The sequence below is a fragment of the Cynocephalus volans genome, chromosome 1 (assembly GCF_027409185.1).
Source record: "Cynocephalus volans isolate mCynVol1 chromosome 1, mCynVol1.pri, whole genome shotgun sequence".
NCBI classification, from domain to species: Eukaryota; Metazoa; Chordata; class Mammalia; order Dermoptera; family Cynocephalidae; genus Cynocephalus; species Cynocephalus volans.
The window spans coordinates 268,822,167-268,839,528 of NC_084460.1; the positions used below are offsets into that span (position 1 = coordinate 268,822,167).

The 17,362-nt window shown below is 39.1% G+C and overlaps 1 protein-coding gene across 1 annotated transcript in view; it reads left to right on the forward strand.

Moving 5' to 3' along the window:
* The first annotated feature begins 1,360 nt into the window (after window positions 1-1,360).
* CD28 (CD28 molecule) overlaps window positions 1,361-17,362 on the forward strand; it is a 30,087-nt gene continuing 14,085 nt past the window's right edge. Inside the window, 2 exon segments of the mRNA XM_063086302.1 lie at window positions 1,361-1,456; window positions 3,739-3,843. Coding sequence (XP_062942372.1) covers window positions 1,361-1,456; window positions 3,739-3,843 — 201 coding nt within the window.

Genomic DNA, 17,362 nt, shown 5'->3' on the forward strand with positions numbered 1-17,362 from the left:
TTTTCATACTAGCAGCTGGGACAATACCACAAAGCTCAAAGAGAAACTCTCGGGCTTCATTATTTTCCCACAATCATCATGTGAGCATTTGAACATTTGTAAGGCAGAGCTTTGGGGAAAATTAGAAACTAAAATGAAAGGGAAGTTTCTAGGTGGAATTTAGATCAAAGAAGATCCTTTAGGCTTGCTCTGTATGACAGATAGCCACAATGCTTCCTGCTAACCATCTTGACAACTATAATGCTTAAGGGTTCTTCAGTGATACTTTGTAGTTTATACTGGTTTATGCTATTCATGGATTGTGCATCAAGGGGAAATACTATGCTAATTTCTAAATTAGGGTTCTGGTGGCACTCATGCTGTAAAAATCAATCCACATAAATATATCAAACATATATTCAATGATCCATTTTGGCTGATCCAACAAACATTTATTCAGCCTCTGCAATCAGTGTGAAATGGAGATTCATTAAATCTTATTTCTATCTTAGGGGTGGAGTATATTCACACATTGTGTGAGATATGAATTACATATCAAGTAAAGTATTTTCACTCCTGTTTTACACATGAGGAATTGAAGCTATGCTTTTTAGGTATTATATAGCTATAAAATGGCCCAACTGGAATTCGACGCCTAAGGCTGTGGGACTTCAAGTCTTGTGCATTTAGCCATTGGAATTCCCAAGTCAGTCATCTTTCCTCTTCTGCATTCAAAGTGGTAAACCGAGTCTGGGTATGCATTCTGTGTAGGAAGCTCTTGATTTCCCATGGGGCACATGGGAACCCAGGAGAGAGAGGAAGGAGATGCTGAGTGGTTAGGCATGACTCTGGTCCTGGCTGTAAGAGGAATGAGTTGCGAAGGAAGCAGGTCTTTGAGTCTCTTAACACTGTCAAGCACAGTTCAGGGTAGGAGAGCAGACAGGAAAATGGGGCTGAAGTCCTAGCTAGTGATAAGCTGTGGTTTGAGCTGAAATATTTCTAGTGTCCTATCCGTAGGAAGCCAGGCAGGACAATAACACCCCCGTCAGAGTACCAGAGAGAGAAATCTGCAATTGCAGCGATACTGACTGGAGAGCAATAATGGAGGAGTGTGTCATCGCTTCAGTAAATATCTTAAGGAGCACTCACTAGGTGCTAGACACAGAGGGTACAGCTTTGAATGAGAGAGACATGAATTCTATCTTCATAATGTTTATAGTCTAATGGGGGACACAGACATCAAATAGATGACTGCACAAACAAATGCGTAGTTACTTTTTCCTCACAGCATTCCATCACACTATATAAAGAGTGCAGTGGAGGTTATAGCTGGAGACCTGGTTTAGATGGGTTGGAAGTAGGGAGTGCGTGTGTGTGGGTGATGGAGAAAGCATCTCTGAGGAGTTCTGCTTACTCTGAACCTGGAAGGATGAGTGTGATTACTCAGATTGGAGAGAAGCATCCTAGCCAGAGAGCAGTAGGTGGCGAAGGCCTTGAGATTCATTTTTATACCTCCGCTCCCCAGTGTCTTACCCCCAGGCTTAGTTCCTATTATGTTTTAAACAGCCTATAGAATTTGGTCCACCTGTATTATATTTTTACCTAACAAGCCATGTGGTTAGGACTTCAGTACATCTGTTGATTGTTTAAGGTTGTTTGTTTCATCATGATGCATATGTCTATGAATTTTAAGAGCATGTGTGGATTTAAGGAAACTGAAATATCTCCAGAAAAATACAGATGCAGTGTAATAAAGCACAGTTTAACTATGCCTTCCCAGTATCATTTGGGCCACTTCTCCTTTTCCTTAGTGTCTCCACTTAGGCTCTGATGAGACACTGTGTTAGATGTCTTGCAGCCAAAAGGTAATGCACATCCTTATCTTTGTGTCCTGAAGGACTCTACAATTCCAGAGAGGACTGATAGTAGAGCGGGAGTATAGTGCTGCGATTAGGGCATAGAAATTCAAGTTAGAAAGATTGAGGTTCTAATCCCGGCTCCACTGCTTCCTGAAACTTCTTAACCCTCACTTGGGATCAGTTTTCTCATTGTAAAATGGGGAAAATGATAGAAACTTACTCACAGGTTGAGTACTAAATGAAATCAGGAATGTAAAGTGGGTGGTGTATAAATGCTAGTTATTATTATTATTGGAAATGTAGTAGCGTCTCAGTACCCTGTTCACTAGTCCCTTATTTTATCTCTATCATTTTGACCTCTTAGAACATGTGAATGCCATTGAATTTCAAGAACAAATGTGAAAGGACTCTGAAAAATGATTTGCTTCTTTAGTGTGATACACGTTAAAAGAAGAGGAAGGCAAATGTCAAAGTTTGTGTTTCTGTTTATTCTAAAGAATGAAAACCAAATAGTGTTGGTCAAGTAATAAAATCAAATACACTTAATTATTGTTTTGTGAGTTTGTATAAGTCAACTAACTTCTTCAGCTTCCTCTTCTGCAAGACAAAAGAGTGAGACCAGATAACTGCACTTTTTCTTTTCCAGCTATTGACTCAATTAAATACTACCATATACGTAATATTAACTAGATGCTATACAGTCAATCACAGATGATGTTTATAAAAAATACCTAAATAACATGAGAAAATGTTCAAGATATAACAGAAAATCGTATGTATCTGTTGAAAACTATAACTAAAACAAACATGGTATTAAATATGTAAGAATCTTAACAGAAAAAAAGATGAAAGTCAATGGATCAGCATATTAACAGTGTTTATATTAGGATGGTAAGATTATGGGCGAGTCTTGCTTTAATGTTCATATTTATCTTTAAAAATTTTTTTAATATAAAATGTCTTACTTCTATAGTCAGAATAAAAAGCAATACAAGTGATCTTAAATAAACATGCTCAAAACCTAGATAGGACCTAACTAGGGTAATTATATTAAGCTTAGATTATTATCAGAAAAGGAGAAAAAAATTACTGAAAAAGTTTTGAGGAAGCTATCAAGGACAAGATACTCAGCCAGGTGCCAGAGGAGAGAGTGGAGTTAGCCATGCTGGTGGAATGGCCTTATCTGCAGAAAGCCTGGATGTGCAGAAGGCCTAGAAGTAGAAGAAGGGTACGGGGGTGGTGGTTATAGGCTTTGGGGATCCTGCAATGGAGCCTCTCGTTATGACCAGTTGCTTAACCTTGAATGAGTCCTTAAGGGACTGACAGCATGAGATACCAAGGAGCTTTTGGTTGCCTTACTGTCCCCCCAAGAACATACAATGCTTTTATTTTTACTTTCCCTTTGCTTAGGGAACCTCCTTCAGCTGTTCTTCTGGGTGGGTGCTTGCAAGTGGGATGTGTTTTGCAAAGTTCTTCAAAGCGAGTTGGGGTCGGGGGGCTTGGCACTGTGTGCTAAATGTTCCATAGGGCTACCTTATGTCCAACACAAATGTTAAATTCCTAATCTTTGTAACTCCTTTAAACACTTATGCAGACATTTCCCAACTCCTCAATATAATTCTTTTTGTTGACTTTTTGATACAGTCTATCCCCGTCCTATGAAAATCTCTCCTCTGCAAGAGGCTTTATTCCTTCTTTAGGATACCTTGTTTGTCTGCCCTCAATTCCCTGTGGGATTTCAAGCACCCATTTTCACAACCTTTGTACCATCAATAGAGAATAATTTCCATGAGCCTGTCATATAGTGGCCAACACTCTTTTTCAGTGACAAGAGAAGGCATGCCTTTAAAACAAGTAAAAGTCTAAAGTCATCAAAACAGTGCAATATCCTGTGTGAAAGGTTGCAGTCACGGTGCCTTGTGGTTTGAGTCCCTAGATCATGTGCCCTAAGGGAAGTAAGTTGGCGGTGGCCGGGGATGACAGAGACTCTCAGGCCTTGGCAGGTGCATCTTCTGTTCACCTCACACATCGGGTTCCTCAGGAAGGAGGGGCTGGAGCCCTGGCCCCCCGTTAGGACAATGATGTTCAGGCTTCTCCTGGCTCTTAACTTCTTCCCCTCAATTCAAGTAACAGGTAAACAATTTTGATTTCTTTCCTCCTCTAATTTTTTCTTTTGAAGGCTTGCGATTGGCTTGGCTAATTTTAAATTTCAAGCACCCTGTGAAACTTGGACATTTGAAGTATAGTTCTGCTCTAATATGGCAACCTGTTATTTAGAAACTCAGATTGTCAGACTACAATACAGTATTTTAACAAAAATCCTTTGGAAATAAATAAGATTTATTTAGCTACTAGTTGATAGTGTCCCAAGAATTTTAGGTTATGTACAATTAAAAAAAAAAAATTTAAGAAAACTGCTATAGGTAGGTTGTTTCTGAAAGCTCTGAATTTAGATTTCCTGTTTTTATATCACAGATCACAGTTTTTATATCATATTCTTACTAGCTGAGTTTAGGCTATTATTTAAACTCTCTGAACCTCAGTTTCCGTATCTGTAGAATGAGAATGTTAATAAAACCTCATCTCAAGGTCATTGTGAGAAAAAGGTTAAATAATCCATGTGAAATACTTAACTCTGTCAGTGCTTAGCTAGCTAGATGAATGTTAGTTGTAAATACTATGTCCGCCCAAATTGAATCCTGGAGTCACACAGAAGCTGGTACAATGCAAATACTAATAAATTAGTTGGCTTTTTGTTTTTCACAATTGGCAGCAATCTGTTCTTAGATTAAAATCCTTTAAGTTCTTAATGACGATGAGGATCGTGATACCTCTAACGCTTATTATTATTGAGTAGCGCTCAATTCCCACAACTAACAGGTAGGTATTACACTAAACCCCATTTCAGATGAAGAGACCAAGGCCAAGGGTCTCTTGATGTAAATTGCCCACAGACAGAGGTACCAGTTGTTGGAGGTTGGGTCCGAACCTCCTTAGTGTAACAGCAGAGCCCGTGCTCTTAACTGTTATGCTATTCTACCTAACATGATGTGGTTTGTAATTTCATAAACCCAGATAAACCACGGCTTAAATCATCTCTGGTAAAAATTGTGATTCCTACCAGAAAGAGCTTGTTACTTTAGTGGGCTGGAGTAAGATGTTTGTTCAACTCCTTTCAGAGTTTGAAAAAGGTTTCCTCGGCTCAAAAATTGGACTGATAATTGTCAATGGGCATGTTTAAATAAGTATAGTTGTTTTTCCCTGAAAGATATATTGAAACAACAGAGTCTTCAATTTTCTTTCTCATTTATTTTTGTGGTGCAGAGACTGTATTATTTGTTATTGTTCTTAAACATCACATGCATGTATTCCAAAAATCATAGTTTCCCAACCTACAGAAGTACAGTAGTCACATACATACCATCTATTTTGTTGTCTGATGTGCCAGTGAGCACAAATTATGTATATTTATAAAAGGTGTTGATATAATGAAAGACATGAACTGGTGACGAGGTAGGTTATACCCCAGTATCAGGTACCAAGCATTTAGAGCTACCAAATATATCCTAAAAGAATCTTTAAAATTTATTTTAAAAAGGTCTTTAAACTTTATTTTAAGGGATCTTTGAAATTTATTTTTAAAGAATATTTAAAATTTCTTAATTTGTTAGACAGTAAAGGAAAGCCTCACCCTCACTGAAAACTATTTAAAATTGGTAATTGTGCACAGAATGATTTTCTGTTATGCTGTATGATCACCCATCTGTCTTCAGTTCATACACTCTCTTTTGAAGATTCTTTTTGGTAAGACTCAAACCTTAACATTTTTCCTTCAGAACATTTATTAAAAGGGGGATAACTAAAAAAGCGATCAGAGAGTTCACACATGTGGAACCTTTGTTTTCTACTTTGAGATATATTTACTTTTCAAATGCCAAATCACCACTCTAATAATTTTTAGGATTTGATGCAGAGTGGTCATCTAATGAAGCAGGAAAGGAGTGCGAGCATAGAGGATGCTTTTGAAATGCCTCTTCTAGTAAGAAAACTTATGAGAAAGAAAGTAAATACAACATACAAAACTGTATGAGCCATTCTAACAGAACCAAGCCTTCCATCTGCTTTTTGTTTCTCTCTCTCTGTATTCACCCTCCATGAAGAAATTATAGACAAGAAAATTCTCTTGTCAAAGTGTAATTGTCCTCCCTAGAATTGTGGGAAACCACTATTATGTCTTTGTAGAGATGTGTGTGTGTGTGTGTGTGTGTGTATGAAAAACAGTTCTTTTTCTCATTAATTTGCTAATTCTAACTTGTTGGTTTACAACATACCTTAAAATACTTACTCTATGAAGGTTAAGCCTTACCTGATTTTTCATGATTTGGATGATGCTGTAGAAAATCTTTATGACTAAATTAAAGAAGTATGATTTAGGAAAAGAGAGGGAACCTTAACTTAGACAAGTCCTTTACTAAAATCACATGTTTTCTCCCGTACTTGGATAATTGTGCAACTGAGATCCACAGAGAGAATTTTTCTGGACTTGGGAACATGCACTTGGAACAGCAGCCCCTTGAAAGAGAAATGAGTTGGAATTGATGATGAAGGAGAGTGCATGTCACACATGGCAGTGGTCATATATTTTTCAGCCCATATAGGTTAGTTTTCAGCGAGCTAATCATCCAGTATGAAGACAAAAATCAGGACAACACCACTTATTTTTCCACAAGACCCTTTCTTTTCATTTCTCCCCAAACTTTAGTAAATACACTTTCAAAATGGCCAGCATGGAAGCGATTGATTTCTCCGATGCTACTGCATTCCCCTCAGCACTTCTTTTTCTGAGAGAGGCACAGAGGGCAGGCAAATGATTGGCATTTAATAAAAAGTTATCAGCAGAGCAAAGTAATTAAAAACTTTATTTTTAGTTGGTCTTCAGCAAATGACTCCTTTAGATGTACACAGAAGAAATCATTTACTTCTCACAGTGAAGTGCTGCTCTGGGGCTGGGCTTGAGAAAGTCAGGTGAAAAGATGAACACTGAAAAATGCAATGTAATCAACAGATTGCTGTACCTACATGACTTCCAACACACGGTCGCCAGTTTCTCTGTTAAAAAATTGACTGGGTGTTTTGTCGTTTCAAATAAATTTGATGGATATTTCAAAAAGTATAGACTTTGCTTAAGAATTTATTTTACTCTACTACCATGCCCTAAGATCATAAACTACTTCTTTTGTTTTTTAAGGCAACCACCCAGCAAGGACATTTACAGCAAGGACTGTGAAACTAATATCAACGTATCAATTCCAGGAAATAATAGAATGAGTCATTGCAACAGATAGATTCGACATAGAAATGAATCTGTGATCATAACTCAGAAGCTCTCACATTCAAACCTTTGCTATGGGGGGCGGGGTAGGGGACCTTGCTCCCTCCCCTTCTTTTAGGCCCTCCTTTTTAATGTCTTTATTCTTTTTTCATGAGTGGAGAAATGCCTCATGATTATCATTTGGCTTTTATCTTGTGTGGATATCTTCCTCCAAGTGTTTCCTGTATGCAGTGTGCTGACATTTACAAAATGAAAAATTTTATGCCATCAACATCCCAGAAGAAAATTCCATTTGTGGTTTATTATCTCTAAAACAATAGCTCTTTATTAACTAGAATAGGCATTGGTGAGGATACACAATTCATTTCAGACTTTCTTGTCTAAAAATCAGAGGGCAGGAACTCTTTCAAAATTCAGTTATTTCACAGTAGATCATTGCAAGGGATAAAATCTTTTTCTCCTTTTCATCTCGGTGAAGTTTTTGTTTGCCTTTTTCTTCAAGAAATTTATTATTTATGGAACGTCATAGAGGCTGGAACTTTTGTTCTCAGTGGATAGTTTAGCCAAACAGCAGGAAAAATGACATTTGGGTGGTTTTGTGACTGACTAAAGGGATCTCTGGTTTTCTAAGCTGTGATGGTGTACCTGTGTCTCTTTTATGGTCATTTCTTGGACTCCTTTTGGGCAGTGACATGGTGCTAGCATGTCACTAGCTCACCCAGGGCTCTCAGTCTGAGAATTGGTCCCTGAAGCTGGGGGGAAGCTACCCCAGGCCCCGCATAGAAGTGGTTGCAAAGAGGGTGTCTAACTTTTTGCTGGTTACTCTCATTTTGATGATTCTGAACACTGGGAGAGAGGTGCACTGGGTGGGATCAAGAGCTACCCGTTGCTTGGTAGAGACTCTGAAAAAGAGAGTTTAGACTTCTTTGGCTGCAGTATTTCAATGCTAATTTCATAGGCATATTAATTTAGTCTGCGTGTTACTGTGCAGGTTACATGTGTTTCTGTTTTCATTCCTAGAAGAGAACCTGCGAGGTGGTGGAGAATTTCTTACTTAACTTTGAGCTGTTCCTTTATCTCTGCATCACCATTACCGTCATCTTTTTCTTTGTCATCATCTTCACTATCTTGAGGACTCTGGCTGACAAGATAACTGGGTTAATGGTTCCTGATGGTGTCATGTAGAATTACCCACTCACAGTTCACTCTGGCCTCTGATCTAGTCGTGAGCCACTTTTTGCAGCATTACTGAATTACCTGTTGGCTCACAACCCACCATGTAATGCACCGATGATAACAATAACTCCTATTTGCCACCCACTCATTCACATAGAAATCTGAATTATTAACATGTCCCACATTTTGACAATAATGTTAAAATGTGGGACATGTCAAATGTGGGACATGTCAAGTGCTACCTAGTTGAGAACTTAACTGGGTGTTTGACATTTTTTTTCACTTGCTGACAAGGAAGAAGGTTGTGCTTTTCATTGCTTAGGGATACCTGACATGTGATGACGTACCAGAACGTCACCAGAGCTGTATTTGCAGCTTCTGTATGACCTGATGACTTTCTTTGATATTGAGCACTACTACTAATAAGAGTACATAATTTAAGATCGGGAGGATTCCACTTCTGATCTATAGACACTATCGCATAGAGGGTGGGTGAGAATGGGCACGTATGAGGAGAATGTTTCCGTCCACCATGCGACTCCTGGGGGACTAAGTAACAGGGTAGGCTCCAGTTTTCTAAAGGTGCCTGCTCCTTATTATGCTTTGGTAAGACAGATCCTCATTTATGTGTTCATTCAACAGGTATTTACTGAATGTCTTCTATGTGCAAGATACTGTTTTAGACCCTGTGACAGATTAAAAACCCACTTTGAGCTTCAAGGAAGTAACAATAAGAATTGTGGAATCTTTCTAGAATTATTTTTCTGTCTAATTTAGGGCCATTGTGAATAATACTCTATCCATATGAATTTATTTTATGGAAAATAATTATAAGCAGAAGCATCTAGAGAATTCTTGAATGCAACCACAGATGTTTAGAGATGGGAGGGAAATTAGATATCTCTCAATTTGTAGAAAAGGAAATTGCATTGATGGTTCTTAGAAGATGCTAATAGAAAGATGACGTTGCACAGTTTCCTGGAATTTTTGGATGTTTTTAGGCTGGAACCATCTTATCTGAACTATCTCATTTCATGTCCTAATACAAGACCCTCATCTCCCATATTGCAGTTTTCTTCACTGTCCTCCACACCTGCACTCCTTCTTTGTGACTTTACTGAGGCTGTTTCCCTCTTGGAATGCCCTCTTTCCTCTTTCTGCCCATCCCAATCCTTCTTTTTCACTTTAAAGTCTTTCACTTTAGATCTTCGATGCAAGATGCACCTCCATGAGGAAGCTTCTCCTAGATACTTCAGCCTTTATCATAGACTTGTAAGAGGTGTTTGATGTGAGCATAGCTCAATTTAACAAATATTCATTAAACCTCTCCTATGTTTTAATCTCTATTGGAGTCTGAGGGCATATAAAAAGAGGAAAAGAAATATATAGACACTACAGAAACTGCTCGTGTAATTTTTTATATTTATTTTTTGTTTACATATTGTCTGTGGCTACTTTTGTACCATAATGGAAAATTGAGTAGTGGTAGCAGACTTTATGGCTCACAAACACTAAATGTTTATTATCTGCCCCTTTAAGAAAAATCAGACTTTTTTTTTTTTGCTTGTGTAATGAATTGAGTTCTCTTTGCTTTTATGGACTTTATGATTTAGTTGAGAAGACTGTGTAAGAGGACAAAACATCTGGAAACAGATAAATGATATCACTTGGCAATCTCCTACCTCACTGTGCTATTTGATGCCTAAATGACTTTGCATATATTATTCTTATACTCTGGGATATCCCCCACACCTCTCACCTGAAAGAAGCTTTCTGAGGCCCCAGATGGCAAAGCGAGGGACTTCTTTCCTTCCCAAAATTGTTATTGTGTGTTGACAGATCTATTTTTTCCACTATACTGTGATTTCCTTGAGGGCAGGAGCATGGCTTGTTTATCTGTGTAACCTCAGTATTAGGCACAATGCTGGAAGCATGTAGGTATCCAATAAATATTTATTGAAGGAAGAAATGAATGAATTAGTACCACAATGAAGAAGCATAGAATAAATACTCTGGAAAGATTAATGTAAAACGGTAAGCACTCATGGAGAGTTGGGAATTGAGCTGGACTTTATCAGTAGATAGGATCTGAATAGATGATGTTATTAAAAATAATTGCTAACTAACATTATTTTACACTTACAATGTGCCAGGCACTGTTCTACCTGGCTTTCTGCATGTTAAATCATTTAATCTTCCTCAGGTTCTATGATGTAATTACTATGATTACTGTAAATTATGCTATTTTATAGAGGGGGAAACTGAGCTCAGAGCACGTAGAGCAACTTGCCTGTGGTCACACAGCTAGTAAGTGTGTAAATCCAGATAGTCTTGCTCCAGGGTCGTGTTCTTACCAATGCTATGCTGCCTCAGGAAGGAGAAGTGATATTAATAAACAGATTGAACTGGGAATACAGTTTCATGATCTTGGAACATATGGCAAGTCTGAATGTGTGAAGGCCTGAGAATTAGGGTAGAATCAGGTTAAATAAAGGATTGAATACTAGTAACAAAAGTTCAGACTTTATTTTTAAGGCCATTTGAAGCAAATGAATTGGGTAAGAAGAAAATATTTAGGAATCCTTATCTTTGGAATGAGGCTGAAGTCATGGGAATGGATGGCTGGTCAAAAGGAGAGGGTACAACTGTAGAAAAGCAGAGTTGAACTGAACCTGGAAATTCCCTGTGTTCAGGAGTCAGCTGAAGAAGATAATGAGCTAGTGAAGGAGACAGAGAATGTGGCTCGAGAGGTAGGAGGGGAAGAAGTTAATAGAGTGGTGCCGAAGTCAAAGCAGGAAAGCATCTTGAGGAGACCGTGGTTAATAGCATTGAATGTAGGAGGGAAAGAAAAGTGAATAATGACTTGGGATCTGGCTGAAAGGAGGCCAGTTGGGACTTTTTACTTTAGGCAGAGTCATGGGGAAGGAAAATAAGACTTCACAGGGTTAAGAAAAAGTGGAGGGAGACGAAACAGAGACTGTGAAAAGGAGAGGAAATTAATAGACAAGATGAAGACAATTAGGAACTTATATCATCTAAAATTTATTACATACCTACCACGGTATTTAGGACATCGTAGGTGTGTAATAAATGTCTGCAAACTGAATGACTTAATTAGTCTTGACATGTGGAAGGGTCCAAGTGCTGAACCTGAGTATGTGCGTGCATGTGTGCGTGCGTGCGTGTGTGTGTGTGTGTGTGTGTGTTTGTGTGTAGCATTCATTGCAGGGCTGGAGGGGAAAGAAGTCTATTAGGACAGAAAGGAGGAGGAGGGAGAGTGAAAAAAGGAGGGTGGGGGCAGTTTTCTCCAGGGGATGGTGAGGGAGATTTGGGGCACGGGAAATGGGAATATGAGAGAGAAAAGCACAAATCTCTAAGAAGATGGGAGGAAGAGAAGAGATTTGTAGGGGCAGAGATGTGTTGGGATGAAGCTAGGGTTGATGAGTGATTCCATGCTGGTAAACCTGAGGTTAAAAACTGCTTTGTTAAATAAATAAATATATAAAATATAAATATGTATACATATTTAATTCTCTCAGGATAGATTATGATGTTAAACCTATATCCAAGGGCCACTGGGATAACATATACCTTGACTTTGAAGACCTAGTCCATGTACACTTAAAATTCTTGCTTGAGCCCTCAAAAATAGGTGGACTTGACTTCAGCTCATGGGTGAGATAACAGAGTCACAAGGTTCAAACCAACCTTGCCAAATGTCTTGCGCAGGGCTCCGGTTTCTAGTCAGGGATGTTAGTCTCAGCATCTCTCTGTGTTTTTCAGAATAAGGATGTGGCTGCTTGACCTTGGCTTTGGGAGGCCAAATCTGCTGTTCTTTTGACCTCTTTTTTTTCAAACTCAAGAGCTAAAGCCAAGGGTTTCTTAGGGTTGGGGCATGTGATTAGGGGTTTTAGGCTGCCATACTGTGTGTGACATAACTTTCCTAGGCCTCAGTTTCCTCATCTGATAAATAAAGTTGTTGGACTAGAGGACATCTCTGGTCCACTTTCTAGCTTAAAAATACTTCTAAAGTGAAATAAAAATATGCCAGCTTTCACCAGCTCTAAAAAGGCAACTCAACTCCCCCACCCCCACCCTCCTTTGTGGATTCTCCTATGATCTTATAGAGCCAATACAAAGAACTGCAAAGCAGCCATCTCTGAAATCTCTTAGACGGATTACTAAATAGATGCCGACATGCTCAGAAATGACTGCGGGACTTGGGGGACAATATTACCTTTGCTGTCTCCCATTTTCTTATGTAATGTTAAGGTTCAACACAATAATTATTTCCAAACTTCCTGGCTATGACACTTACCTAGCAGTTTCTGTAATTGCCAAGGTAGTCCTGAGCAGGTTCTTCAGAGGTGTAAGATTAAGGGAGAATGAGGCAGACAAGAAAAATGCACTGTTGTCCTCTTTACAGAGTTGTTTTGAATGAGGGCTCAGAATGATGGTGGCTCAGGAGGAAAATATGGTTCTTAAATTTGGTTACTAGGCCAAAATATATATTTAGAAAACAATAGAGGAGGTCACTTTATACCTGTGGGTTTTCTTTTGATCTGTTAACTGAATGCTGTCCTAATATTTATATAGAAAGCTATAAGCCCTGGTTACCTACTATTTGGACTACAGGCAATCTTCTAGGATAATAAAATTTGATTTTTGGGTGTGGATCAGTGGCTTTTGGTATGGGTACCACTTTCATATGAGTTAAGGGGCTCTGCCATGTTGTCTCAGATTGTCCTTCCAACATTAGGAGATGAGAGGAAAATTGCAGACTTGCGAATGGTAGGGGCTGGGTAACATTGCACCCAGGTTTATGTTGCTTTATGTTTGGGAAGTTCTGGTCCAAGAGTGCTCACGTCCTATGTTGCTGGGAAGTGTTTCTGAGTGTAATTCTGATGGATTACAGTGCAGCCAATGTTTTATTTTTCAGCAGTTTTAGTATTAACTGTCATCCTAACACAGATGACTTCCAATAATAGTACATTTCTATCCATGACTAGCATCCTTGAACTCTAGTGCTACACTTCTAACTCCTTCTAGATTTTTCCTCCAGGATGCCTTACCCACCCTTAAAACCCAACATATCTAAAACTGAACCCCATAGCTTTTTGCCAAACAAATTCCCTCTCTTGACTTACTCCGTTTTGTCAACAGGGCCTCCAGTCTCACCGTCACTCGGCTGCTACCTCTGCAGCTCAGGCATTATCAGCTCACATCAGTGCTGTTGCAAACGCATCCTGGTTGGTCTCTGTATCAGCTCTGCCCTTGCTTCAAGCCTATGCACGCCTCACTGCTGTGCTAATCTTCCCAAAGCAGCACGTCCCATTCCATTCTCAACTCAGATGTCTTCAGCATCTCCTGTGGCCTTCCTAGGAAAATCCATGTGACTTTCCTTGGCATTAAAGGCCTCCGTCATTGGTGTCAGCCATCTTCATCTATTTCTCCCTACATAAATGGAATACTTTGCTAGTCCCTAACAAACCCTTGCACTAAAGACATTTCCTTGATCTTAGCTTATTTAAATTTGCCCCAGACCTTATGGCACAGCCAGAGGCCAGTCTGTCCAGAAGCCTTCAGAATCATTGTCTGGAAACGAGGTCTCTTCTATGTGACTGTCAATGAGGTCATTCACCACACATGGCTTTGGAGTGTAGCTAATTGTGTGCCTGCCTCAGGATTTCTCCTAGGAGCAAGCAGCTATGCCTTTTACATCTTCCCGTCTCCCCAAAACCAGTACATTAGGTCCCATTATTTATTTGCTAAAGGAATGAATAACTTTGTTATGGCACAAGTCAGAATACCAAAGAACAATACTTTGACGCATCAAAATTTCTTTTTTAGAAAGTACTAATTGATCCTTTTGATAATTTTCCTCTCTCAAAAATCAGTGCCTTAGGTCTTGCTGGTCAGATGGGACTTTTTGCTACTGAATTATTTGATCTCTGAGTTGCTTTCTGACAGTGGTGTGTAGCACAATAATTTTTTAAAAGGACAAGGACAAAGGTCCTCTACACTTCAGTGTCTGCATGGGTAGGAACACAGATCAAGGTTAAAGGTAGGGCTTAGACTAGTGCTGGCCAAAGGCAGCTCATTTAGTAAGTTCATTAATTAGGCTTATATTTCTGTTTCTATTGTAACATGTAGTCCTTTTTCCTTGTTTGAACTCAAGTCTCTTTAGATTTTGATTTAGAATCATTCTTTCTGTCAATAAGTGTTAATGTGCTTGATGTAGCTGACAGTTGTGACATGTAGTCTTGGACAGGGCTGGTTGTGTGGCCTGTTTCTCTTGACAGAAGTCATTGCTTCTGTCATGGTGGACTTCTCTATACAACTCTCTCTCTTTCTGGCTCTGGTAACTTTTCTGTCCCCTCACCCCTTCAGACCTAAGGATGGTTATAACTCTGCTGCTACAAGCCACAGGTTCCACTACCCCTTATCTCCACACCGGTGCCAACAGTCCTTTCATAAACAAACCCTTCTACTGTCGACTAGTTTTGGTGTGCCATCTGTTTTCTGTTGGGATCTTGAAGGAGATAAGATATGTGTGTGTATATCGCACATATTGCAAGCTTTTTTGGGGGAGAGACTTTCCTTAAATCTCCACTCCCTGTGCAAATGGGAAGAATGTCCAGATAACAGGCAACAGAAAACTAGTTGCAATGACCACAAAGTTGTTTTGAAACTGTAACCTGAATTATGATTATTATTATTTTTCATTTTAACATGAATTTCTGGGAGAGAGAGCCTAAGGCCATTCAAAGTGTGCTAGGTCATTAACAGCTTTGTTTTTGTCTTCCTAGTAGCTCAGAGAGGCTGGTAAAAGGTGCTATAGTCTGGTAAATGTTTTGTACTCCTCTTTCTCACATCAGTGTGAAGCCAAGCCACCATCTAGAATTACCAGAGCCACAGACCATTGAGTCTCCCTTTCCTCCCAGAGAGCACAGTTTATCTTACAGGTTCCTGAGCAACCACTGGATTGGGCTGTGGGGGAGCCTACGCCTTACGGAGCTTGAGAAGGAGCAAGTGGTCAGATGGCCATGTGTTAAAGGGTATCCTGGGCCTGAACAGGAAACATACTCAGAGGAAAGTTACAGTAACTTAACAAGCCCTGTGGTCAGGAGGGAGGTGTTCTATGCCAGGGAAACCAGCATCACCTTCACAATAAGCTCACAAACATCACAGGGCAAGACGGTTCAAAATAGAAAGCTTTCATTTTCTTTGGTTTCTACCTAACATATTAAATTCTGTTCAGTCAGAATTTAAAAAAAGAAACAACATGGTTAGGATCTTACAACCTAATATTTCAACTGCAAAAGGAACTCTGACTGTGATGTACATTAATGGAACCTGACAAAGTTCTTAATGTTTCTGGAGGAAAATCACATTGCTAATTAAACACATACTATTTCTTTCTTTCTGCTTCTTTAACTTCAGTCTTGAATGCTGCTTACACCACTCTCTGGTTCACCAACCTCCATGTGCCATTTTATTTCTCTAAGGCCCTATGATAAAGAAAAGGAAAGACAGAGTACTGTAAATTTAAACATGACAAACAAGTGTGTTTCACAAAAGCTCTGAAGTTAAGAATTTGCCCAGTGAGGTTTAGACTGAAAAGTGACTTTATGTGTTGACTGCCTATGTTCCATTCCTTTTGTACACTTGTCAAGCTGAGATGGAAGAGCTGTAATGGTATAATTATTGTTTGTGCATCGGAAATAATTCATAAGAGGCATCTCATGTGACCAGATTATCTGTTGACCTTATCTGGGATCTATCATGACCTTCAGAAAGTCTTTGAAATTGTAAGCAAAATGTTTTGCATATGTGTGTTGGAAGCAAAAAAGAGTTTGGAGACATACTTTTTCTGAATATGAGCATGAAATCAATTCAATGTTGCTAAATGGACAAAGTTGTTTTTCTATTGATTCATGGTTCAGAACATTATGCCTAGATGCCTATACAAATAAATTTCATCTTAGCTCTTTCCTTATTTGTGTGACCTTGTTAAAAAAGTCATTATAGTTAACTCTTCTGTAAAATAAGGGATTGGCTTAGATCATTTCCAAGTTTCCTTCCAGCTGAGCAATTTTGCAGGATAGGACTCCAGAAAATGGTGGAGAAAATGAAGTTTATCTCGGTCTGGTCCTCTTCCCATTCCATTTACTCTCCTACTCAATAGTATTCTCCTTCCTAACTCTCACTTTGTACACCTAGTACCATCCTCTCTACCAAGAACAACTTTGAGAGGATCTAGAAACAGTCACTGAGATTGTGTTGAAATTTTGATGCAACATGGCAGAGAGAAAAAAATAATAGATTAGAAGTCATGAGTCTCAAGGGTCATTTCTTTGCCCTGTAACCTTGGGCAACTAAGCCACCTCTTTTACCTCAGTCTCCCAATCTGTAAAATGGGCATACCGATGACTGTCCTGCCTACTTACTTCACAGGGTAATATGGATTTCAAATGAGGTAAAATAAGGGAAAGAGTTTTATAATCCTGAGAATGTAGGCCATAGTTACTAATTTAAGCCAACGTGTTTCCCACATCTCATTTTAGGCTTTGTCTTCTTTGGAAATCCAAGCATTAACTGAGCTGGTGGGGAGGGTCCTTTTAAGGTGAGGGCTCTTTGATGCTAGAAGCCATACCTTAGAGGTGGTTATCTACTCTATCTGTGCAGAGGGTTGACCTGGTTACTGAGTTTAGTAATTGGCCCATTTATAAAAAGGTGAAAAGGGAAAAAAATTTTTTTGTAACCAAACCTTTCACCCACCTCCCCAATCTCATGGAAGCACAAGCAACTTTCAATTTTCCAGAAGTTGGCTATATCACAAGATTCACTGATTATCCATGAGAAATCTTTGCGCTCTCACTGACTTGCTCATAAATAGAGGATAAGTACCTTTTCACCTCCGATCTTAGTCTTCACATTGCCTGTTATTAAGCAGGAGTTGTGAGGGAAAGAGGTTTGAGGTTACTGCTTCCTGTCTCCACACCTTTAGCTGGTT